The sequence below is a fragment of the Ictidomys tridecemlineatus genome, chromosome 10 (genome assembly GCF_052094955.1).
Source record: "Ictidomys tridecemlineatus isolate mIctTri1 chromosome 10, mIctTri1.hap1, whole genome shotgun sequence".
NCBI classification, from domain to species: domain Eukaryota; kingdom Metazoa; phylum Chordata; class Mammalia; order Rodentia; family Sciuridae; genus Ictidomys; species Ictidomys tridecemlineatus.
Genome location: NC_135486.1, coordinates 2,848,060 through 2,872,567, shown reverse-complemented (window position 1 = coordinate 2,872,567; position 24,508 = coordinate 2,848,060). Strand labels below are relative to the sequence as shown.

Sequence of the window (24,508 nt, the reverse complement as noted above, 5' to 3'; positions counted from 1 at the left end):
TCACCATCCAATAGATAACTTAAATTTCCAAAATCTGAAAAAAATAATTAATAACAAAAGAATTTCTGCTATGAATATCTTCCTTAACCAATCTAACATGTGAATCAACAAAGTTAGCATGGAAACTGGAATCAATATCCTTAAATTATTTTAAGTTAACTCCACCATGTTCTTCCTCATGGTGCTAGTTATGGTTCTAGTTAAGTTAACTTTTGGAAAATTACACACCTTCCTTATGCCTGTTTCCAGATCTATAAAATAATAATGCCCACCTCACACAGTGGATGTGACAATGAAATAAGGCAATTCACATAGAACACTTAGAATAGTGCTTGGCATGCTGTCAATTATTATGGCTTTAATTACTCATGTATTTGCAGTGCTGGGTATCAAACACAGGACCTTATATATGCTAGGCAAGCACTCTACCACTGAGCTACATCCCAGGCCCATGGCTAGTATTATTCAATAAACACACACAGGGTTAAAAACCAACTAGATACCTTGTTATTTCACATTATCCAGAACCATTCCACCTTAAAATAGTACTGCCAACTGAAGGTACATGTTGATTAGTTTGCTGATTAATTTTAGCTCAAGCCACAGCCTTGTGTCAAATTATTTATCCATAGCCAACTTTGCTTTCAAATTCATAACAGTATCACTTTATATGCTCAAATGACTTTTGCTGACCTCATTCTTTACAGCCTAGCAGCAGCTAGAACAGAGTTGTTTGTTTGTTGCTGTTATTGATTTAATTTTTATTTTCAGTACCAGGGATTGAACCCAGAAGCACTTTACCACTAAGCCACATCCCCAGTCCACTTTCAAATGTATTTTTTAAGCTAGGGTCTCCCTAAGTTGCTCAGGGCCTTGCTAAAATTGCTGAGGCTGGCCTAGAACTTGGGATCCTCCTGCCTTAGCCTTCTGAGGTACTGGGATTACAGGCATGCTCCACCATGACTAGCAATCAAGAGTTCTGATTCCTTCCTTTATAAACAAAAGTTTCTAGTTATTTCATCTGTTATTAAAAAAAAAAAAAGATTCTACAGACAATTTGGAATCGTGTATAATTAGACAAATAGGTTACCACCAAAGACATGGTTCTGCCGGGTCCCTGCTTTACACTGGCCAATGAGCAGCAGATGAGCAAAGGGGAGCCAGCCAGCTGCTACCTCCTAGCTGAGAGTTTTGGGGGATAATTTCATTACAGAACAAGAAGTCCCCAAAGCTCAAGTTCCAGAAGTTCTGAATCAAAACAGATATCCCCATAGAAGCAACAATAAAAATTCTAGGGAAGGACTTCAAGCCACTGCAAAACAGAAACTTCATTAGGACAGCAGAAGCATTTACTAAAGGTGTTTGTGGAAAGCACATGAAAAAGCGAATGAAAACACAGAAGACTTCCATGACTCTAGGAAACAAGCGATCTTGGAAGAAATCAATAATTCCTGCAAACATAAGGAATTAAGTAAGGTTTAAGTTCAGTTGGCTATTATACTGCATGTTAAATCACGAATGGCAAAATTCCTTCTCTATTTAACTATTTTATGATTTTAAATATTACCTACAAAGTAATGAAATTACTCAAGAGGTCATAAAAAGCATTCAATTACCTCTAAGTTACAGCCAGTATTCCTTCCAACACCATTCTTTCCTTGATATTTTTAATTTCTCCACTATCCCAGCAAAACACACATTCTACCCACTGTCTGCACCCTTTGGCTTAACACCTAATATAAGGGAAAGGTCTCTCTAAAGTTCTGAATCATGGCCAGCATGTTCACAGTCCTTGTTTTCCCTGAAATGCCTGTCACACACCATGGCCATTTTTATATTGAGGCATCTGTCATTTATCTCTGATAACTAAGAGCACTTATTAAGATAAATTAATCCTCTTTCACACAGGCTAATATTTTTCTTACCATATATTATATTAACAATTTTATGTGTAGTGGGGTTTTGTTTTTGTTTTGTTTTTTTTAGCTAAGAGAAACTTTAATATTTTACACAGTTAAATTGTTTCCTTTTATGGCAGTTGAGCTGGGTGTCATATGTAAAGAATATGCAGTGTCTCCATTCTAATTACTCAAAAAAAAAAAATAACAAAAAAGACTTTCCATTACCAAACTAAATAAATTGTCCTTCTCTTGTCCTAGTATTTCTCTTAAGTTTTCCTTCAAACAGTGAAATATCTAATCTCTCCACAATTAACTTCTGTATTTGGTATAAGGTGTGCTCTGACATACAATTTTTCCCCCCAAATGGATAGCCAACTGTCTTGTCCCAATACCACCTGGTCCTACCTAATGTCACTTCTAATCCATTCCAGGCTCCTAAACTCTGGTTTAATGCTAACAGAAAACTTTCATGTCTGCATTAAGGTGATCACTTTTCAAAGTATATTGTTGTTGAGTGGAATGTTGAGTGGTAGCATTCCCTGCACCTGCTGGAATAAAAATAAAAGAGAAAGTGGGAGTGAGTGTATCAAATTTGTCTACAGTGCCAAAATAGAACCATTAAGGCAGAACCAATTTTAAGTCAGAAGGTTTGAGCAGCCCTCACCAGTACCCCACTGCCTCCCTGCCGACACCTGAAGGCGCTCTGCAAGGCACGAGGAAATGTGTTCGGGCATCCATAGCAAAACTACTGCTTATCCGACTATTTATAAAAGTATCCCACTACTGCTTATCACACTGTTCATAAAATTTCCCTCAATTTTAGTGTCAGAAATTGCTGATTTTCTTTAAAACAAAAGTTCTTAAATTTTATAAACATAAATTCACCAGGTGTCCTTTTCTGCTTCATCTACTAGATATGAAATCTACTAGAGAAATCTGTTCCATTAGAAATAAATGTTGGATTTTTATATTAGGTTTCTTATTGAATATTTTTATATTTTATATTATTTTGCTTTGTTGCTATAGTTCATAAATTTCTATAAGCCAACTTAAGTTTCAAAGAAAAAACAAAATGAACAAATAAATGGATAATGTTTAATACATATCTAAGAAAAGATTTAATTAAGGGGCGGGGGGGGTCATATTCAAAGGGAAAGTAGGGATTTCCAGAATACAGTATATAGATTGAAAAAAAAAAAAAAGTCAACTCTCAACTAGGGAAATAGAGGAAGAAGAATTATGGAAAGAAAGGGAAGGAAAGATCAAATAACTTTTTATTTATAGAAATTAGACCAACAGTAGTATAAAATGACTGGAAACTTAGTCAAGCTTACATATGATATTTATAAATATTTACTATTCCACAGACATCATTCAAAATGGCAGAAACAACACAATGACATTTGGTAAAGAAAACACAAAAGTTACTTGATAAAAATGGCCAAAAGGGTTCCAACCAAGGAAACAAAGTAGACTGGCTGTAACCTGTTTCTTAGCTCTCTGCCCCTCCAGGGAATATTAGGAAAAAGCCTCTGCAGACAACCTGCCCCTCAATTTTCCAAACACCCCTTGGCAGGCAGCCTGAGTAGGTTTTATTCTCTCTCCACAGCACTCTGGATCTCTTTCCTTTAAGGTCACTGTCACCTCTCTCCACCACCAAGGAACTTTCCAGCCCTGTCCCTGCTGTAAGCTAACCACAATTCACACATTATCACTGCTGAGCCATCTCCACTCAGCACTTAAAACCTTCCCTCTCCACTTCCTTAAAGGGGTTGTCCCCCAAGTCCCAGAGAAGCAGGAGCTTGCCAGGTGAGACTGCAGTCGGCCAAGCACTGAAGGGACTCCAGAGTTGGCCTTGCAGGAGACATATGGGCTGGACTAGACCACGGAAACCATCCTTTCATTCTTCCTTCACCCCTCCCTCCCAAATCTCTGAATAAGCAGAGTGAAACATTATGTTCACTCTAGTTCTCCTCACCTAGAAGAAACACTTTCCGGTGGAGTGTAGGAGCCCAGTGCCACAGCTGACCCATCCTACCCAGACCCTACATCCCACCCCTCCAGAACAAATGGCTTGCAAGGAACATTGATGACAAAGGGCGCAGTGACCCCAGCTCGACCCTCCTGCCTAAGTTGCTGCTTGAAAAAGGCACAGAAATTATTAGTAGGTGGGGCAGGGAGAGGTATTTACGGAAGAAGAATATTTAAGAAGTCATTAAATTTGGGGAAATCTAAAACTATTCTGAAAGGGCCAGAACCAGTGCAGAATAACAAGAGAAAAATAAAACACTATCCTACATTCAAAAAATATTCAGAAAAAGAAATGAAAATGTAACGAGATGTCCAACCTACACTACAGCAAAAGCATGAAAACCAAAGTAGTGCGGTGGTCGCCTACCAACTTAGGAAACAATAAGAAGACAGACAATTAACAGCACTGGAGACTAGAGACAGTGACACTGTCAAGGACTGTAAATATATAACTAGTCGGTGCCACTCTCAAAGCCTGATAAATGTACAAAAATGTTAAATGCATGGTCCTGTGACACAAAGCTCATGGGATACCAGTCTGTTGCACTAGCCTCCTATCTGAACGAGGGCCCTGCAGATCACACCAAATGCGAATATGTGTAGTTCCTTACACTAACTCTGAAACAGTCCATTTCCCATTAAACAGGAGATGCACAGCAACCAGAAGGAGCCTTAGTATCTGAGCCACCATGAAAAAGAAGTCCCTTGTTTTAATCCTATGAGGAAAATAACTTTATACTAACCAATCTGCTTTTCGTTCCCTATTTCTGCCTTTTAAAGTCCTTTCCTACGTCTAAAATCAAGCTCCTCTGCTCAGGTCATTGAAGGACTCATTCTATTTTAAAGAATGTTTCCTGACTCTAAAATTGCAAACAAAAACCAATTCAATCTTTAAATTAGTTACAATTTTGTCTTCTGGCAATTCTTAGTCTTGAAATTCCATTCCTGAGAATTTGTCTTTAAAAGTTAAACATTGTAGGTGGGCATTTATAACACAGCAAGGAAAAAACTAATGTGCAGTAAAAGGGATCACATCAACAGACTGGCAGACAGTTCAAAACAACTGAATACTGTGCAATCATTAAAATGACAAGATTAAAATATGGAAAGATGTTTGTGAAAAACTGTTAAGTAAAAGATGTAGGCAAGTTCCTGAAAAAAAAGAAAGCCAGCAGAAACATCAACACCGCCAAGTTTTACAAGACAAGGTAAAACTTCCCCCTCTACTAACCTCATGGGGCTTTTCTAATTAGGAAAAGATTCTCACTTGATCAGCTATTGATCAAGTAATAATTCAATAACCAACGTCCTTGTGCCAATAGAAGAAGACATTCCACCAAATGAAATATAAGGGGGAAAACGGAGAAAGTCAACCTTAAAGCTGCACCCAGAAAATTAAAGAAGTCTACATCCCCTGAAATTATACCACGATTTCTTCCAGCAACACTCGTAAAATTGTTTATTTATGTCCTCAGACTACAATGATTTTAAGAGGTCCCTCATAACATCAGAGGATTTTTACCAATTCCTTTCTAACCAACACTGACTGGCATCGAGTACATGTATCTTTCAGTCTACCCAAACAGCATTCTCCTTGGCCAAGCACATGAAGCAGCACTCCAAGGGGGAGATATGAAGGAAAAAGTTCAGAGACAAGAAGAATAATCACTAAACAGGGGAAGGCAGGTGGAATTAAACAGGCTGTATATGACTGAGAACAAATACTACTAAATGGCCAACTTCCCAGGAACAACGTCACGCTTCTTCTCCTGAAAACTATATGTTCAATTACAATTTGATGGGGAGGGGAGATAGGAAAGTAGTAAACATATGGACGTTTTGGGGTTTGTTTGTTTTTTTTTGCATGATTTGACTATATTTTATGCCACAACCAATTTGAGAAACATTAAAATATTTCAAACTTGTTAAAATAACATGTAACTGGGGCTGGGGTTCTGGCTCAGTGGTAAAATGCTTGCCTAGCACACGTGAGGCACTGGATTCGATCCTCAGCACCACATAAAGATAAAATAAAGTTTATTAAAAATGATCAGCTATATAACCATTTATGTCCTAATTTCCTATCTCACTAATTGGATCACCAATAGTGATATATGTGTGTATAAATGACGGCCTAAAAGAAAAGTATCTGGATGTTCACATCTGTATTTAGTTTTAGCCTAATATATAATTCTTACTAAAAATCCAAATGTTCAGAATTTATGAGTTGCCAGGACAAGTAATTTACATCCTAACAGCAAATGTCTGAAAGCTAAGCAAACAACAGACATGGAAATCAACTGTCCATTTCTCCAAACTTCAAGAGGTAAAGATGCACAGCTGATTCTATACCACACAATCTGGACTTGAGAAGTGTGCTAGAGCACTGAGTATCACCTCAAAAAAGGTAGATAAAGGGGCTGGGGTTGTGGCTCAGTGGTAGAGTGCTCGCCTAGTATGTGCGAGATCCTGGGTTCTATCCTCAGCACCACATAAAAATAAATAAATAAAATAAAGATATTGTGTTCAACTACAACTAAAAAATAAATTTTAAAAAAGCAGATAAAAACGTAAATCTCACTGAAGTTCACTGGATTAACAAAGGGAGATGAAAGGTAGGGAGGGGTGAATGGGAATAGGAAAGGCAGTAGAATGAATTGGACATAACTTTCCTATATTCATTTATGAATACACAACCAGTGTAACTCCACATCATGTTCAACCACAAGAACAGGATCCTAATTATACTCCAGGTATGTATAATATGTCAAATTACACTCTACTGCATGTATATCTAAAAGAACAAATTTTAAAAATGTAAATCCTATAGCAGAAACTCTGCAAGCCCTCACTCTACCTGATACATTTCTTCATCATTCAACTGGGCTGAAGCAGAAGTTAACGAAGAGAATGGTCAAGAGCATGGTAATTTTCCTGCCTACTGCCCTTACCAAGACAGGTTACTGAGCTGAAGTAGGCCACTTAGCCTCTTTAAACCTTAGCTCCTTCACAGGAAAGATGGGGCTGCAGTGATTACAGATTATGAATCTGTATAAAGTGGTACATTAGCTGGCACAAAAACGTGGTAAATATCACTACCATTGTCACTAGAAATAAATAATGCATTTGCTGGAAGGTACAGAATCTCTTGACACAAATTTTGATTATTGATTTGGTTACAAAAAAGTATAAAGAACATGAAAAGAGCCTTGTAATTTGAAAATCATGCTCAGCTTTTCAGGTAAATCTCACTCTTCCTGAACCAACTATGCTGAACTTCACTCAGTTCCCTGAAAGTACTGCATTTTCACTAACGTGTGTTTACATCCTTCTCAGGGCTTTCAATCACACCTCCCACTCCCAGACTTGGACTCATATACGCCTACTAGTATTTCTTGCTCAGGATACTAGCACCTCCTCAGCAAGCCTTTCCCAGAACTTCCTGTCCAGATTAGGGTCCCTACCTGGGGCTCCCAGAGCATTCTACTCTGGACCTCCTAGAGTTGATTGGCTAAACCATGAACAGGGTCAGTGTGACTTCCCCAACAGCTGCAAGCTTTGGGAGAGCAGAAACATATCTGCATTATTCATTACTCTTATCACCAGGCCTGGGTTCATGGCAAGGAGTGAAAGCAGCTCTGTGAATAGCTGTTAAACTAAATGAGAGCAGAAGAACCATATCAAACTGGGTAATTACCGCCTAGCTCATACTCACCTGGAATACTATTGTCTTGATAAGCTTATGCCCTTATTCATTCTCATCCTAACAGGACATTTCAAACTTAAAATCTAAATCCCACCTTTCAGTACTACTCATCACATACAATTTGGCTGCATTGCTAAAACAGCATCAAATTTATCATATTCCACATTAAAATGGTACCAAAGTGAAAGCCAAGATGCTCACAGACATACATATCTGTTGTCCTTACTGGTTTTCATCCCAAAGATGTTTTTGTAGAATTCTACAGCTTAAACAGAGAGAGAAATAAATATTTTTAGAAAGAAAAAAATGTATGAGATCTACTTATCTAATCCAATTCAGCGTTATCAATAAAAATTCTATGGATCAGAAAAGGTAAGCAATTTTTTCAGGATCAGAAAGCTAGATAGTGCTCAAAACAGAAAAGGAAACAGGTCCCTAGTTCTCAGTCTGCTTTCCATCATGGAGTTGGTGGGTGGGTGGGGTCTGAGGGGTCCAACCCAGACCCTCTGAGAATACTAGGAAAGTGGTCTGCCACTGAGTTACTGTTCAAGGCATTCTATGCTTAAAATATGACAAGTAATTATTTATACAACCAAATCACCTGAGAAGCTTTATAGAATAAGGGTGTGAAGACCATTATTCTATTAATACACTCAGGTAAAAACAAGTTTTATGCTGAAAAAGTTCCAAGGGTGATTCTTATCCTGACAAAGATTGAAAACCACTAATTTAATCAATCAAGCATTATGTGCTAAATGCCTATTCTGTCTCTAGAAGCAGGTTTCTGCTCTCAAGGTTCTTGAGACAAGATTTACTTATATAATTAACCAGAGAAGAAAATAAGGCTATGTATAATGAAATGCTGAATTAGCTAAATGAACACAAATGAAGTAAATTCAGAGTTAGGACAGGAGCCAGGCTTGAAAAAAATTGGCTATTTGCAGAGATAGAATGTGGATAAATAGGTACCTTAAGATAAACAATAAAGCTGGGCCTGGTGGTGTACACCTGTAATCCCAGTAGGTTGGGAGGCTGAGTCAGGAGGATCATGAGTTCAAAGTCAGCCTCAGCAAAAGCAAGGTGCTAAGCAACTCAGTGAGACCCTATCTCTAAATAAAATACAAAAAAAGGATGGGGATGTGGCTTAGTGGTTGAGTGCCCCTGAGTTCAATCCCTGGTACCATCTCCCCCACAACAAAAAAAAAAAGATAAATAAGAAAATTTTCAAACCCTGCTCTACAGGAATCCTCAGGATCTTGTGAAGGGCAGGGCTACTATGTAAGTGCAGAAAGGACACTGCCCCTGCTCCTACCCTGGACTTCAATCAAAAAAGCTCTACTTTTTCTTGAAGTCTGATACTGGGGCTGGGGATGCAGTTCAGTGGCAGCAAGCAAGCCCTGGGTTCATCACCAAAAATAAAATAAACAAATAAATAAATAGCGTGACAAGCTCCTTAATCTACAAATGCATTTTTTTTTTAAATCCATAGAGTAATGTCCCAAAGCTATGCAACTAATTAATGATACAGAACCCAGGTCTCTCAAATCCCAGTGCCCTTTTCACAACCAGCATTCCACAGGAAGGTGGACGGCGGTCAGTGCAAGTAAAGATTCTCAGAACATCCCAAACATTACAGCAGAGCCCCCAAACACTACAGCCAGGCCAAAACGTGGGTATACTGCCATGTCACAGGTCTCAAATTGGGACAAACTTGGAGGAGCATAGGAAGAAGGACCCAAGAAAACCTCAAAATAATACACAGTCACCCTCCTGAAGCAGGTGTTGAAGTTTTAGGGAATCTTCTAAGAATAAAACCTGATCGAAGAAATGCTGTATTTGAGGTGGGTCCGTGATGGGATTTCCTTAGCAGAATCATTGAGCTGTGTTCCGTAAAGGAAGCAGTAAAAAGTCAAGAATACAGGAAAAGCCTGAACTCAAGGATGATTTTGTATTTGTTTCAAAGCAATGCTTACACTGCACAGTTTTCAGAAAAGCACTAAGAGGGTGCACCCCTTTCCCCAAGCTGCTGGCTACAAGCAGAAATGTATAAGCTCCATCAGCCTCTAAGCTTCTACAGCAGCACAAGTAATAAAACTGCTAATATTACTCTTGTGCTCATGTAAGAAGAACTATTATGGTACTTTAAAAATGCTTCTACCATCAGTTGGCTACTCCCCACAGCATCCCTTCTACACTGGTATTGTGACCACCTTATTATTGGGGAAAATAACTGTAGAAGTCAATACCAGAGTCAAAATAAGATGTCTAGAACTTATTAAAATGCTCAGTCCACACAGCAGCGGCAGCATGAACACATATCTCCCTAGCTAGTACTCATATGCTTATCACATTTAATTTACTAAAAAATTTTCAACTTTCACAAGGAACTTAAAACCTAGTAAGATCCATCCAATCATGTCTCAAGCAACACATTTAAAACGAAATTCCTACCTTGCTCCCCAAAAAGCACCCTTTCCCAACTTCCTTACAACTATCTGTTCACAGCACTATTCTTCTCTGGATAACCAAAGCTCAAAACTTTTTAATATTTTCTTTGTCTCTAATTAGCTGTTAAACACTTTAAAATAAGTACTTTGGTCGAAGCATTGTCCAGAACAAAAACAAAAGACTTCAACACTCCCTACTGCCTAGCAAATGAAAGCAAACTCTTCCACCAGGGCAGGGCAGGGTACTCAGTGCTCTGTACAGAAATGCCCCAACCTGCCTTCCTCCACTCTCCAATATACAGCCCAGGTAACAGCTAGTCCAAAAGCCTGGCTACTTACTTCCCAATATACTTAGTGCTTATTAGAGGATAAGATCTTGGGAAAGTCACTTAATCTGAACATTATTTTACTCCACTCTAAAATGGGCATAATAATGCTTGCCTGAAAAGTCTAACTGAGGTAATGTAAAATGAGTGCTGTCATAAATTTTAGGGTACTATAAAAATACAGATATTATCATTATGTCACAGTTATGGTAATTTTATTTATAGTTCTCTTGCTCAGAAAAGAGGTAAGTTAGCCCCAATAAAACACAAAATAACAAGAGTTTAAAGATGGAAGCAATAAAAGAAATACAAAACAAATGTAAGATCATAAAATGGAACTGGGAATGAGTCTAAGAAAAATGCATACCACAACTGCATGTGGATTAGCTTCCTTTCAGGTGAAAAATTTGGCCTAAATACTGTATGTGATTTGAAAAACAAACAAAGTCAATTAGACAATTCTATGTCTACAAGACTCAAAACAAACCCAGTGGTCAGAAATAAAACAGTTCCTATGACAAAATGCTGTTCTTCCAAGTCATGTAATTGGACAGTCTCCTCACAGCCCTCACAGAGTGTCAGTGATCCTGTCGCTGTTCCATGATGTCTGCATCCCTGGCAGCACTTGTAACCCACATGTGGCTCCCAGAGACCCCTCGTTAATCCTAACACACCACTTCTATCTCCCCAGGCTTTATTTCAGGACTCTCCAGCACCCCTGCAGGGACAGCACCTGCTGGCCTCTGAGCACAGTCTCTCTGCAGCAGCCTTCTATTTTCCCACTCCTCTAAATTCATTTTGCTCAGCTCAAGTCTCACCTACATAAGGCCACTCTGAGCAGCAGGAATGTAGGAAAGGGAGAGATGGAGGCTGGAGAGTCAGCAGGGCCCACCTGTGTGGCTCCATGGAGACACTAGGCTCTCCATACAAGAAAAAAGGAGAGGAGAGGGAGGGAGGTGGGAGCGAGCCCAAAGTCCTGTGTTCTTATCTGTTAGAACAGTTCAGCAATGAAGGCAGGTCGGCAGGTCAGTTACCACACCAGGGTAAGAACACGGTGCTGGGTGAAGCAAAGCTTTACAACAGATTCTATCTACACTGCCTTCAGGCCATAACAGGCTACTATGGATGCTCTGGTTGATTCCAACTCAGACATGTCCCATTTCTTCTCTGATTTTCACTTCTACATGTTTTAATATGCAATATATGCATTGTTTATAAATTTCCCTTGCTTAAATAAATAAACCAATCTCTTCACAGTCTTATATTTACTTGTTATCCCCAAAATGACAGACACAGGACCAGATATACAGCAGATCATTTTTAAGCTAAAAATTATTTAAGACACCTATTTTTAAAGATAACACCTTGTTGCAGTATAAATCAGCAAAAAGAAGCAACTTTTTTTCATTAAGCAGACCATTAAAATAACTGCACTAAACATGAAGACACCCAAGTCACTTTTTCAGTGCATGCACACAGCCATCAGTACAACTCCAATACTTAGACCACATCACATGTTAAAGCAAATGCGTCTGAAAACATGTAACACATTTCCTTCCCAGCCATTCCAGTTTATATTTTCTATTGCACAGACAATGCTCACTAGGGGGAAAAAATAAATCCTACCATAATTTGTTATTTCATTCATTTAATTTTATACACTATTTCTACAGTTCTAACCTAAGACACAATAAAGTTACAGAGAATTATGAATTATGTGACAAATTAAACTGTACTTGATACGATTTTCAGTATTGCAGGCTATATAAAGCTGACACAAACACTCATATTAAGCTTAGTTTTGTACTTTTCACATTTTTTTTTCAATTAATATAACGTATCCTCTCTAAATATCCAGTTTCCTGGACAGAACTTCAAAAGACAAGCAAAACTAGTTTGCTGATTCTTCTTCTGCTCAATTACTAGTCCTGTCAGCAAAATTTGAGCAAAACTGAAAACTTTTGTCTGCTTAAATAGGGGAAGGCCCCACAGAAAAGCTCTGTAAGATATCCTATCACTCAATGAATTAACATCCTACAGTGAAACACACAGAACCTTGTCAACTACACACACTGCATATTAAGAGCTTCTTCAAACCACAACTTGTGAAATGAAAGAAAATTTTCATATTCCAACTTCTACACCGTGAATAGATCAGTAAGCCAGGCAATGGCTCCACATGCTATTTTTGTTGCCATTGCTATTACTGATCAAGAGTGTGTAAGAGCTCATTGTCAGTCTAGAACACAGAAATACTTCAGCACAAAATAAAATCAATTTAAAACTTCAGTTACTCAGTCATCTTTATTCATAAAGATTATAACAACAATGTGCAAAAATATATAAGGAAACTACTCCTGTGCAGCTTGGTTGGGTGAAATGTGTACAAATGTTTCCTATATTATAGGTTATATACATAAGTCAAATTTCCTATATAAAACTAAATTTGGGAGTTGGGGAGGAGACATTTGAATTTTAATTTATTTTTAAAGATGCAGATAGGACTTTGTGCAATGTATTTTTGTAAATGTTTTTCAAAATATTTGTCTTTGGTAGTGTTTCTTTTGCTGCCACCAAATTGGTAAGATGCTATTGAGATGTTTAGAGAGTTTAAATTTTTAAAAGTGCACCTGATATCTCAGATGAATAATAAACAGTATATTTCTTTTCTCAAAAAAAATATATAAGGAATCTACTATTCTTTGTGAACTTTAATTATCAACTCTTTTAACCACCCCCAAAGACATTTCTACTATTTAGGCAACATAACAAAGACAAAATTAAGCAAAATTCTGGCCCAAAGGGTCTCCCCCCAAAAAGGGAAAGATCCATTCACAAAGGATACAAAAACTCAAAGTAGATGTGTTACTGAATGAAATCCACAACTTTTAACACTAACCCTAAGATTAGATTTCCTTGAAGGAATAAATGCCTGCTCAAGCATTTGGCACTGAAGAAGATATGGAAAACAAGAACATGGTGACCAGGAAGGAGCAGGTTTTGTCCATGACCTGTTTTGTTCTGTAAACAATAATTATCTGAATAATTCTAAAAGCAGCACCTCCTTTAGGAGAAACACATCTTTATACAAATCAACAAAACCATGTCACTGAACCAGCACTGATGTGTAAACGCAAGTTACGGCAGTTGCACACCATTATTTTTAGTAGTGCTTAAAAGAAGACTAAAATGCAAAACGTAGGGCTGTTGGTTTTCAATATAAAAACAAAACAAAAAAATAGTAAGGTGATCGCCATATCACATCTATAGTCCTCCAACTATAAAAACAACTCTTCATGAAAGTGAGTGGTCAATTTTAAAACACACACAACTAGATTCAAAATCAAGCAATACAGATTCAAGAAACATTTCAACTACTACTTTTTTTAACAACAAAAAACTTATTTAAAAATCTAGTTTTATCATTTTAGAACTACCAACCTAAGATATTCAAGGTTCTCTTAAAATATCTTTGGAGGCTTGATGAGAGTAATTTGACACTCTGAACCCTGAAATTATTCCAAAAGCCACTAACCAGATGAGTGACATATTAACAATTACTTCAACCTAAGCAGTAATGAGTACATTTTATTTCTTCTGCTCTTTGCTATACTCTGATGCAGAGAATAACAAATTAAAACTGTGACTGAAAGCAACATCATTTACACCTAAGTAACAGCCACAGTTTGTGTTTTCCCTGACTACTGGTGTTTTTGACTATGACAAAATGAAAGAAATTTAAAAAGTTATTTTGGGGAAAGAGGTTAAAAAGTACTTTTTAGTAGCTTAGAAGCAGGACAGTCCTTTAGAAATTAACTACATTTGATCAGCTGTCATACAAATAAATGCTCAAGATTTGCACCATTACAATTAACAAGGGGGCAAGCTGACAAAGAATCACGGGTGGGCTTTCTGGTGAGACTCACTCTAGATGCCTGTAAAAGAAGCCAGGCAGCCATGTAGGAGCTCAGAAGGGTTCACCAGCAACCAAAATACCCTACAACACTTGGCCCACAAGCAGGGTGAGGAATAAAGCACAGCAATTCGATCACATTCCCACAGCAGTTTTTAGTCATTACCATAAGACACACTAGTTAAAAACATGATGAAAAATGCCTGAGAATCTACTAATACATCAAAAATCATAAAGTGGTACCATTACCTTGCAATAGAACTATTTTAAAAATCATCAATCAAAACAAAAGGCCCAAATTTATCCAGACTAATTAAGAGAAATTCAAAAATAGTTCTAATTATGTTTTTAAAAATTTTAAAGCACATACTTTCCTGTAGGTAGTCCACCTTATTTTAAACACTAACTTCAACCTAAAACAATATACTGCTCTCATTCTCTTGAATTCAGCTCAATGCATTCAAATAGGCTCTAAAATAAATGGCACCTCCATAAATCTGGACATTACTCTGATTAAGAAACATAGCTTCTTATAAAAATTTGAGGAAGCACAACAAACCCATCTAAAATAAGCATGTATATGAATCACTTTTATAATTATCCTTATTTAAAATCCATGCTCTTCTCTTGAAAAGAAATGAATTTTTACTATAGCATGGAAAGCTAATCACAGTATAAGGCTTTAGTTAACAACACCCATCCTTTTTCTACATTAAAAATACCTTAACAATGAAACTTAATGTGTTACCTGAAATTTGTAAAATGCAATGTGTATTTTATCATCCTGGATAAAATACAGCCTCAGTAGTGGTTAAATTGCAGCTATAAAGGAAACTATCCCAAGATAAATGGTTTCCCTATGAGGAGGCTTCATTGCTACACTTCACCTCAGGACAATAAATCAAAGTAACTGCACCTTGTCCTCTGTCCAATGACATCATCAGTCTGACCACATCTTGGGAATCGGGTGCAAAACATATGCTATTTAAGGCATAAAACCATATTACTCTTTTTTCTTTTTGTTCATCAGACCTCCTGCTTCAGGTCTCTAAGGCGGTCATTCACCTGAATATTCTCCAGAAAACTAGTTATTTCCTCCCTGATGCACTCAGGGCCTACCTACTGGAAGGGGGGCGGGATGGAGAGCGCGAGTTATTTTAAGTTAGCTGGCTTTTAATCCTTCAGCCGATCAAATCTTAAGATTTTGTTACAAGTTAAACTAAAGACTACTGTCCCACAAAGTATCTGGCTGCCACCACTCTTCAGTGACCTACTGTGATGGAGGGTTTGACGTTAAATACCATTCCCTGAACACTCACCCTAGGAGCCCACACACACTCACACACACACGGGAAGAAAACGTGGATCGTCTGAACACTTTACCCGGGAAGGACCAACCATCACGACCCCGTTTCCTGTAAACAGGAAAAGTGATCTGCCTTCCCGGGCCAACTGTCCTAAATCACCTAAACCCGGGATTCTCGACAACTCGACGCCGCGGGGCGGGCGAGGGAGAGGAGGCTCGCTCGGGCCGCAGACGCGCTCCCCACCGCCGCACTCCGGCTCCGTGCCCGCCGACCTGCGGGGAAAGAGCGCCCAGCGGGCGTCGGCCTCGCGGGCTCAGCGCCGCGGCGGGCACGGGAGCGCGGCCGCCGGCTCCGGGAGCGGAGCGCCGGGACCTCGGGGGCGCCGGGCTCCCCCGCTCGCAGGGGCCGGCGCTGGGTCCAGGCTCCCGGCCCGAGTCCCCGCGGCCCCCGAGGGTGAGGCGCAGGCGGCGGCGGCCGGGGCTCCGCAGGCCCGCGGGGCGGGCGGGCGCGGGGCGCGGGGCGGCGGGTCGCGGGGGGCGGGCGGGCGGCGCGAGGCCCGCGCGGCCGGCTGCTCGGAGCCGTGGGCTGCCGCGGAGCGAGAGCCCTATCGAACCGCACGAGCACATGGGCGAAGGGAGAATATAAACACGGCGTTGGGCTGTGAGTGGCTGTTATTAAAGGTCTGAATTACTAAACATGAGAGGCGGGGAAAGCCGGGCGGCCATTTCAATAATATAAACCTCCCCGAATTAGACATTATTCAAATGAGCGCGGCGGGCGGCGGCGGGCGCGGAGGCCTCCGCACCGGGCCCGCGCCCCGCTCCGCGCCCCGCACCGGCCCGCGCCCCCCAGGCAGCGTGGGCGCCCCGCCACCCGCGTCCCCGGGCCGCGCGGCCTGGCGACGCTCCCGCCGAGGCCCGGCCGGGCCGGGCCGGAACCCGCACGCGGACCCCGAGCTGGGCACTCCGGCCCCGCCGCCCGGTCCGCCGCCCGCGGCATTGTGCCCGCCGCCCGCGCCCTCCACGCCCCCGCCGCCCGCGCCCGCGCCCGCGAACCCCGGGAGCGCCCGCCCGCATTGTCCTCCCGGCGGCCCGGCCCGCCCGGCGCGGGGAGTGAGGAGCGGCCGGCGGGCGGAGGGCGGAGGGCGCGGGCCGCAGCCCCTGCCCGGTCCCGCCGCCACCGCGCCCGCCGCTGCCCTCCGCTCGGCGCCCGGCGGGGGCTCGCGCTCCGGCCCCCCAGCTCCCCGCCGTTAATTATAATAATCCTGAGTACTAATAAATTATGCTAAGTCGCGGGGGGGCCGCGGGAGCCGGGCCGAGTATGAATATGAATATGTAAAATGCCGTAATGATTACCTGCTGCTGCTGCCGCCGCCGCCGCTGAACTCTCATCTTGACTCGCTGCTCCTCCGTCCGCCATTTTGAATATTTTAACCAAAATCGCCCGGTCGATGAGCCCTCCCTCGCTCCGCGCCCCTCCCCCGTCCGCGCCGCCTCGCCCCGCCCGCGCTCGCGGCTCCCCGGGCTCGCGCCAGGGGGCGCGCGAGGCCGGCACTACTCGCCGCCGGCCCCCTAGCGGAGCTCCACCCTCTCGCGCGCTCTGCGCACGCGCGTCCAGGCTGCCACGGCCTCCACCACCCCTAAAGCGCACTCAACCTGCCAGTCACCCTGGCGCTCCATCTTTTGGCGACCGCTCTACGCATGCCTGGCTTCCTCCATGCGCCTGAGAAGCAGCTCGCGCATGCGCTTCTCCCCTGGCTGCCCTCCTGAAGCGCGGCCCCAGCGAAAAGTGTAGTGTAAAGCGCCGGTGTCTTCTGACGGTTCTCCCGCCTCGCTCCGCCTTCCCCGGCGGCGCTGTGAGAGGCGGGCTGGAAGCCCAGCGGCCGGTTTCCGCGCGGTTGACGCGCTAACAAAGCCGGGGCCGCGGGCCGCTAGGTGACTTCCGGCCCCGCGGGCAGGTAGGCGGAAGCGCCCGCCGCGGGCAGAGGCACCTGCCGGACGCGTCGCCTCCAGCGTCCACTCGGCCCCGGGGCCTCGCCGCACTTCCCCGCGGGCTCCCGGGCGGGTCGCCTGCCTCTTGGCGCGAGGGGACGGCCTGACCAGAGCCGTGGACTTGGCCTCGCCGCGCCTCGCGTAGTGGGCAGCCCAGTGGGCGGTCTCCGGCGTAGCCCTGGCTTCGTGAGGAGTGGGGACTGCGAGGCCGGCAGCCCTGGGCTCGGGCGATTGTCTAATGACTTCTCCTGCATGCTCTCCCGGGGTTTTCCAAGTTCTCTCTCAAGATAATGAGGAAAGCAGTTGGTGGAAAGAAAAGGCGCGCCCTGAAGTGCCCTGCAGGGGTGACTAGGGTCTCCACCGCCACTCGCAGGGCCTCGGGGGAGAGCGGTCGTCCTAAGGGCCAGGCCACCGCCAGCCGCGCGCCGGGTTGAGCGGCTGACGCTGGAGCCCAGGGCTGTGTCCCTGACGGCCACTCTGTGGGGTGAAACCGGTCCTGGGGCCCGAGGGGACGCGCCGGAGCGCGGAAGCCAAGCGCTGGGACCGCCGGCTGCCAGAGGCGTCCTGAGACCAGACCAGGGGCCTGCTCAGGGTCAGCGGCGTGTCCACACAAGTACAGAGCCCTTCCTCGGGCCGCGAACCTCAACGCCCCTCCGAGAGCTCGCGTGCCCTTATTGAAATCCACAGCTTCCATTTAATCTTACACACAGGACGCTTGGATTCAGAAAGCAAATTAGTGTGACATCAGAAAGGCACTGAAGCTAGTGAACGTGCTCTTCAGTCTTTACTATTTCATTTCCATAAAAGGAAATCTTCATGGAGTGAATTTTAAGGAAAATTTTCTGTGAAAAAAATGTTTAAAATAGTTATGTCGATGTTTCATGTTTATCTTAATGAAAAAATGTTTCAGACTGCCTAGAGAAACTCCTGGGCTGCTTAGGTGCTCACAAACGAAGACATAATAGTACTTAAACAGTTATATGGGATTTTTAAAACTGCTGAAGTCTTGTAATCTACAAAAACTTTAGGAGCGTCTTATATTCCACCATGAACTTTACTAGGTAGTAAGGATAGGAAAATGTCGAAACACTGCCTTGACCTCAGCAAGCATAGGGTTGTCAAGACTCTCTGGAAGACAGGAACTCTGCTCGTCCCAGTTTTCCAGGAGGGGGGAATTGAGGGAGAGAGATGTCAAGTAACAGTCTTCACAGGCTGAGGAGAAACGGGATTGGAACTGGTAGCCTCCTTGTACTGAACTGAACTCTTGGCGCTGCAACATGCATTTTAAAAAGACTCCAGGAAATGTATTTCAATGATAATCATTGCCTCAGGTGATATGATTAAAAATTACCATTTTTATGTTAATGTTATATCACTATTAAATAACAGAGTGGAAATTTAAATATAGGCAAGGTACAGTACTCTTAACCGTTGTACTATGCTGTTTGCTATGGATCAGGCAAAATCTGGAGCTGTATTTAGTTCACAGTGGGGAGAAAATACACTAACGTCCTGTGTGTAAGCTCAAAATAAAAATGTATGCATGAATGAGAACTTAACATTCACACAAAAACATGCACACAAATAGCAACTCTTAAAATTGCCAAAAATCAGAAATAATCCAAATGTCCTTCAAAGATGAATGAATAAAACTGGTACATTTGTATCATGGATACTATTCAACAACAAACAGGAATAACCTGTTTGTATATTCAACAAGCTAAATGAATCTCAAAGCCATTATATTGAGTGAAAGAAACCAGTCTCAAAAGGTTACATAATCTGATTCTATATATGATGTCAACGAAATAGCAAAACTATAATGAAGGAAAACAGACCAGTGGTTGCCAGTGGGTAGTGACAGGGAAAGGTGTAAATGTAAGGAATAGGCACAAGAGAGGTTTTGGCAGGTAGTGCAGTTCTGCATCTTGACTGTGAAGCACATTAAGTGAATACACATAACACATGCAAAATGAAGAGGGGTGGTCAATTCTGCCTAGACATTCCTGTATCATTGTGAATGATTCACTCTGTCTTACCAATGGGCATCATGCAAGGCTCCCTTGCAGCTAGATATGGCCTTGTGTTAATTTTTGGGTATTATATTATTAGGTGGGTTTTCCAGGAGATCTCCTAAAAGAAACAAATTTGTTTCCTCTTTTTTTCCCCCTTTCCTGCTGTGTAGAATGCAGATACAAAGATCAAAATTTGGGCATCATTTTTGTATGCAGTGCTATCTTCAAGATGCCATCTTCATACCATGTTAGGAACAGCAAGCAGATGGGGTCTTCACAGGTTCAGGAGAAGCTTGGGATTGGAACTGGTAGCCTCCTTGTACTGAACTTCACTCAGTGCTGCCACATGCTTTTGTTAGAGACTCCAGGAAATGTATTTCAATGATTGTCATTGCCTCAGGGGACAAAAACTACCATTTTTTTTTTTTATGAACATCCTCAACAGTTCACCTGTTCAGAAAAATTAACATTCTACTTTAACAATTTGTTTAGTGGCCTAGGGAAGCCACTAAATTTTGCAGCAAAGGCTTTCAAGCCATGTTCCATGAAGCATTCAGGGTTGGCTTACATGAAAAGGCTTCTGCCTCCTCTGCAGCCAGAAAGGCTTTGCTTTACCATGTTTTGGTATCACTGTTTTTTAAAAGTGTGTGTGTTTGTGTTTGAATGTGAGACTGAGAGAGAGGGAAGGGAAAATAAATTACTGTATGGGAAGATTCACCCAAGAAATTTCATTGCTTGAAGATGCTTATGCTATACATCATTAAAGAAAGTAAATTTTACAAGTTTTCAAAATAAAATGGTCATAACCATTTTTTTAGATATGAAGTATTGGGACTTCAATCTCCTTTTTGTGAATGTAAAGTGAACCCAGAAATTTTTCCAAGGAAGATTTGGACATATCTCAGATATTTCCATTTTATTTGTTTTGGTACCAGTGATGGAACTCCTGAACTCAATCACTGAGCCACATCCCTAGCCCTATTTTTTTTTTTTTTGTATTTTCTTTAGAGATCAGGTCTCACTGAGTTATTTAGTGCCTCGCTGTTGCTGAGTCTGGCTTTGAACTTACAATCCTCGTGTCTCAGCTTCCTGAGCTGCTGGGATTACAGGTATGCGCCACTGCACCCAGCTTTCCATAGTTCTTAAGCAGGTAGACAAGCTGTCTATTAATGAATGTGTACTGGTTGCATGTCTTAACGTTCATAAAAGGATGTCAAACCTACTTACTGTACCTAAGTGCTGCAATTTGTGTTGTATCCTTAATGGGCAATGTAAAATATTTCCACTTCTCAGAGAATGTACATGGGAATCTTTATAATTCAGTACTCCTCAGAAAGCTCAATAACATTTATGGAGAACTGTCTGAATAGGTACATAGCCATTTTCTCCTCTAGTTCAGGGTCAGCAAACGCATGACACTGCTCTTGCTGCTATACCTTCAAAGCCCCTGGCCAACTTTAATCCATAACCCTTCCTTGGGCTGAGCCTAGAATCTTGCTCAAACATCACTCTTTCCAACCAGAGCTTCAGGCAGCCATTGGCACCTCATCAGCATTGGCATGCAGCATGAAATCCATTTGCTATTTCACCTCTAGATACTCTTAAAAGCCAAACTGTCATAAAGCCATGCACTAGAAATTTTGTTTCCTCCTAAGAGTCTTTCCTAGAATCATGCTTTGGACTTATGTCATCAGCCTACATTAAAATCATAAGAAGAAGAACTCTTAGAAATGCACCATATTTACTATAGGAGTGTTTTTGGAATCTTCTTTCTGAGGGTTCTTCTCTAACATCTGAAGGGACAGAGCTAGGGATTGAGCCAGACTGCCTTTCCTCCCTGCTCCCTGTCTTGGTGCCTGCCCAGCTGCCTCCCACCCTGCCTTCCTCCTGCACCTGCATGTTCAGTCCTTCACTTTGTCTCCAGGTGTTGAGGTGCCCCTTTTTTTCTCTGCATTTATTGATTCCATTTCTGCTCTTCCTCTCCTTTCCTGCTGCTTCCTATCCTTCCTCATAAGCTTTTTCCAGATAAACTCTCCCTGCATTTATTCATCAACCCACGACAGTCTGACAACTGCTCCAATCATTTTCCTGAAATTACTTTACTGGAAGTCACTGATGACCTCCCAGCTGCCAGATCTGATGACATCTTCACTCTTCATCTTGGCCCATCTCAGCAATTTGACAATGCCGATGGTTCCTTCCTTCTTAAAGCCATCTCTGCCTCTGTCCTCAATGACAGATTGCTCTCCAGTCTCTCCTCTTATCTCTCTAACCACTTCTTGATTTTCCTCACTGGATCCTCTTCTTCCCATCTAACATAGTACTCTCCAGGGACCTGTTCTTGCCCCTCTGTTCATGGGGCAGACAAGCTTATTTGTTGTCAACTTCTCTCTTGAAGGTGACTCCTAAATCTGCAGCGTTAGTCTTATCTCTTCTCTGATTGTCAGATGATGCTACATTTCTCTCTCTTACTAGGGTATAAACCATGTAAGGACTGGGCTCTACCTCATTATTTTAAAAAATCTCTAATATTATAGTACAGGGCCTGGACATAGTCTATGCTTAGTATCTCTTAAAACAGACTTTCTTGCATTCTTCCATCTGTATTATAGTGACCATCCAATGCCATGTAAAAGTCTCCATTTATCCACAAGCATCAGTCACCTGTACCTGGCATTGCTCTAGGCACAACATTTTCTTTGGATTTTTGTAATATTCTAAAATCAACATTTAATTCAACCTTATAATCTTTCAAGCAGCATCTATAATCCTATATTTTATCTACTCTAAGATGCACTTTTCTCATATTTTGATATCTGAAATCAACATTTGTTGTACAAGAAGATAATTGTCATAGTCTATTTGGCTGTATTTTTAATAGTAAATAAAATAATGGAAGATCTTATAACCAGTGATATTTTTAATTCTATGAAATATTGTATTTTATTCTGCCCCATCTCTTTCTCTTTCACTTTCACACACACACTGCACCACACGCGTCTTTTGTAATTGGTAGGTTCTCTCTATAATTTCATTTATTTTAATAGATTCATTTTTTATTGTAGTGATGCTGGGGGTTGAACCTAGGGCCTTCTATATGCTAGGCAATCACTCTACCACTGAGCTACATCCCAGCCCCTTAATAGATATGTCTTACATAAAAATCAGAACTGCAACATTTTATGGTACAGAGAAGTTTCATGTTTCATGTTCCCCACTTCCTCTCCTCTTTGGGAAATTCTTTTTATTAGCTTGTTATGTATCCTTCCAACACCTCTCCTTGCAACTTTTTTTTCTTGCAAAATAAGAAAAATACATGTACATCTACATATAGACTCTCCTTTTGCTCCCTTTCTTAAAAAGCTAGTGCACCTTACACACTGCTTTGTATCTTGTGTTTTCACTTAACGGTACCTGCAAGAGATTCCTCCTCATCCAGACATGGAGATCTTTATCATTCTTTTCTGTGGCTCTGTGTGATTCCCTGTGTCCAGCATGGTTTACTCAACCAGTTATCTCTTGGTGGACAGGCGTATTTATAAACATAGCCTGGTGCACTGTGACAGTGACTGGTGTCACTGCATACTCCCAAGAGCCTTTGTAAACAGAGGCTGAGTAAAGCCTCTGCCTAAGTGCTGCCTGGGGCTGCAGCTTCACAGGAAGTTGAGAGGAGAACAAGCAGGAGGACAGAGACACAGCCTTGCAACAGCAAGTGTGTGAAACCACCTCCCCGAGCCCCTAACCTCCATCCTGAGATCTGGGAGGTAGAATGGAGGTGACCACAGAACTAGGAAACAGCAAATGAGAGAGAGTTCAAAACATATGTATGTATGCAGGGATAACAATATATATTTCAAAGTAATGTGTGTAAATGTTAATATCACATAGTAAATATGTTATTAAAATTAAATACTAATAAATAGTAAATTATATTCAATTCATATTAAAGCAATTTATCAATTTTAAAATTGGTTTCGTACCTAAAATCTAGACCAGGATTAGTTCCCAGTGGTTTAAAAATGAAAAATAAAAGTAAAACTTCTAGAAGAAAACATCAATGATTTCCTTTATAAGAAAGCTATTTCAGGGGCTGGGGTTGTGGTCTGTGGTAGAGTGCTTGTCTAGCATGTGTGAGGCCCTGGGTTTGATCCTCACCACCACATATAAATAAATAAAATAAAGGTATTGTGTCCACCTACAACTAAAAGTATATATATATATACTTTTAGTTATATTATATATATAATTTTTTTAAAAGAAAGCTAGTTCAGTAATATTATTGTCAGAAAAGAAACAATTAAAGGCAAAAAGGAATAAAAATGCATTGTAACAAAAAACTGAAGCATCAAGAAACTCTAACAATTATGAATTATATGAAACTAACAACCTACCTAGAAAAATATAAAATAAAAATTGCCCATTATGAAGAGAGATCAGTAAAATCACAAGCACAGAAGTTTATAATACAAAAGAAATTATGCCTACTGTTATTACTTCACCAAAACTACAAACTAACCATGGTACCCATCCACTGTCATTATAATCAAATCAGTGTGTCCAGATTGAGCCTGAACTGTGTGTACCACTAGTGTCCAGCCATGTCTGGACATATCTGGCAGGGAAAGAAATGGAAAGTGTGTGCTCTTGAAGACCAGAGGAATGTACTGGGAGAAAAACTGCTCCAGGTGATCCTGGTGCTGCCAACTTGACCATGCCTCCGAGTCCATTTTGGTCTCTTAAAAAAATAGGTGACTAGGATTTGAGCTTCATGTCTGTCCTGAGGCTAAACTACCAGCTCAGAGTCCCATAAGCCTTCATCTGTGGAGTCCTATGGAGAAGTAGCTCTAGTTGTAGGGATGATATTAAAAATA

At 41.5% G+C, this 24,508-nt stretch overlaps 1 protein-coding gene across 6 annotated transcripts in view; it reads right to left on the bottom strand.

Moving 5' to 3' along the window:
• Pou2f1 (POU class 2 homeobox 1) overlaps positions 1-17,085 on the bottom strand; it is a 147,200-nt gene extending 130,115 nt beyond the window's left edge. For 3 of the 6 annotated variants that reach the window (XM_078022246.1, XM_078022247.1, XM_078022242.1), the window contains exon 1: positions 16,993-17,085. In XM_078022246.1, coding sequence (XP_077878372.1) covers positions 16,993-17,050 — 58 coding nt within the window. In that variant the 5' untranslated portion in view covers positions 17,051-17,085. The remainder of the gene's footprint in view (positions 1-16,992) is intronic. The other 3 variants (XM_078022239.1, XM_078022240.1, XM_078022245.1) reach the window with 1 other exon arrangement.
• Between the last annotated feature and the right edge of the window lie 7,423 nt (positions 17,086-24,508).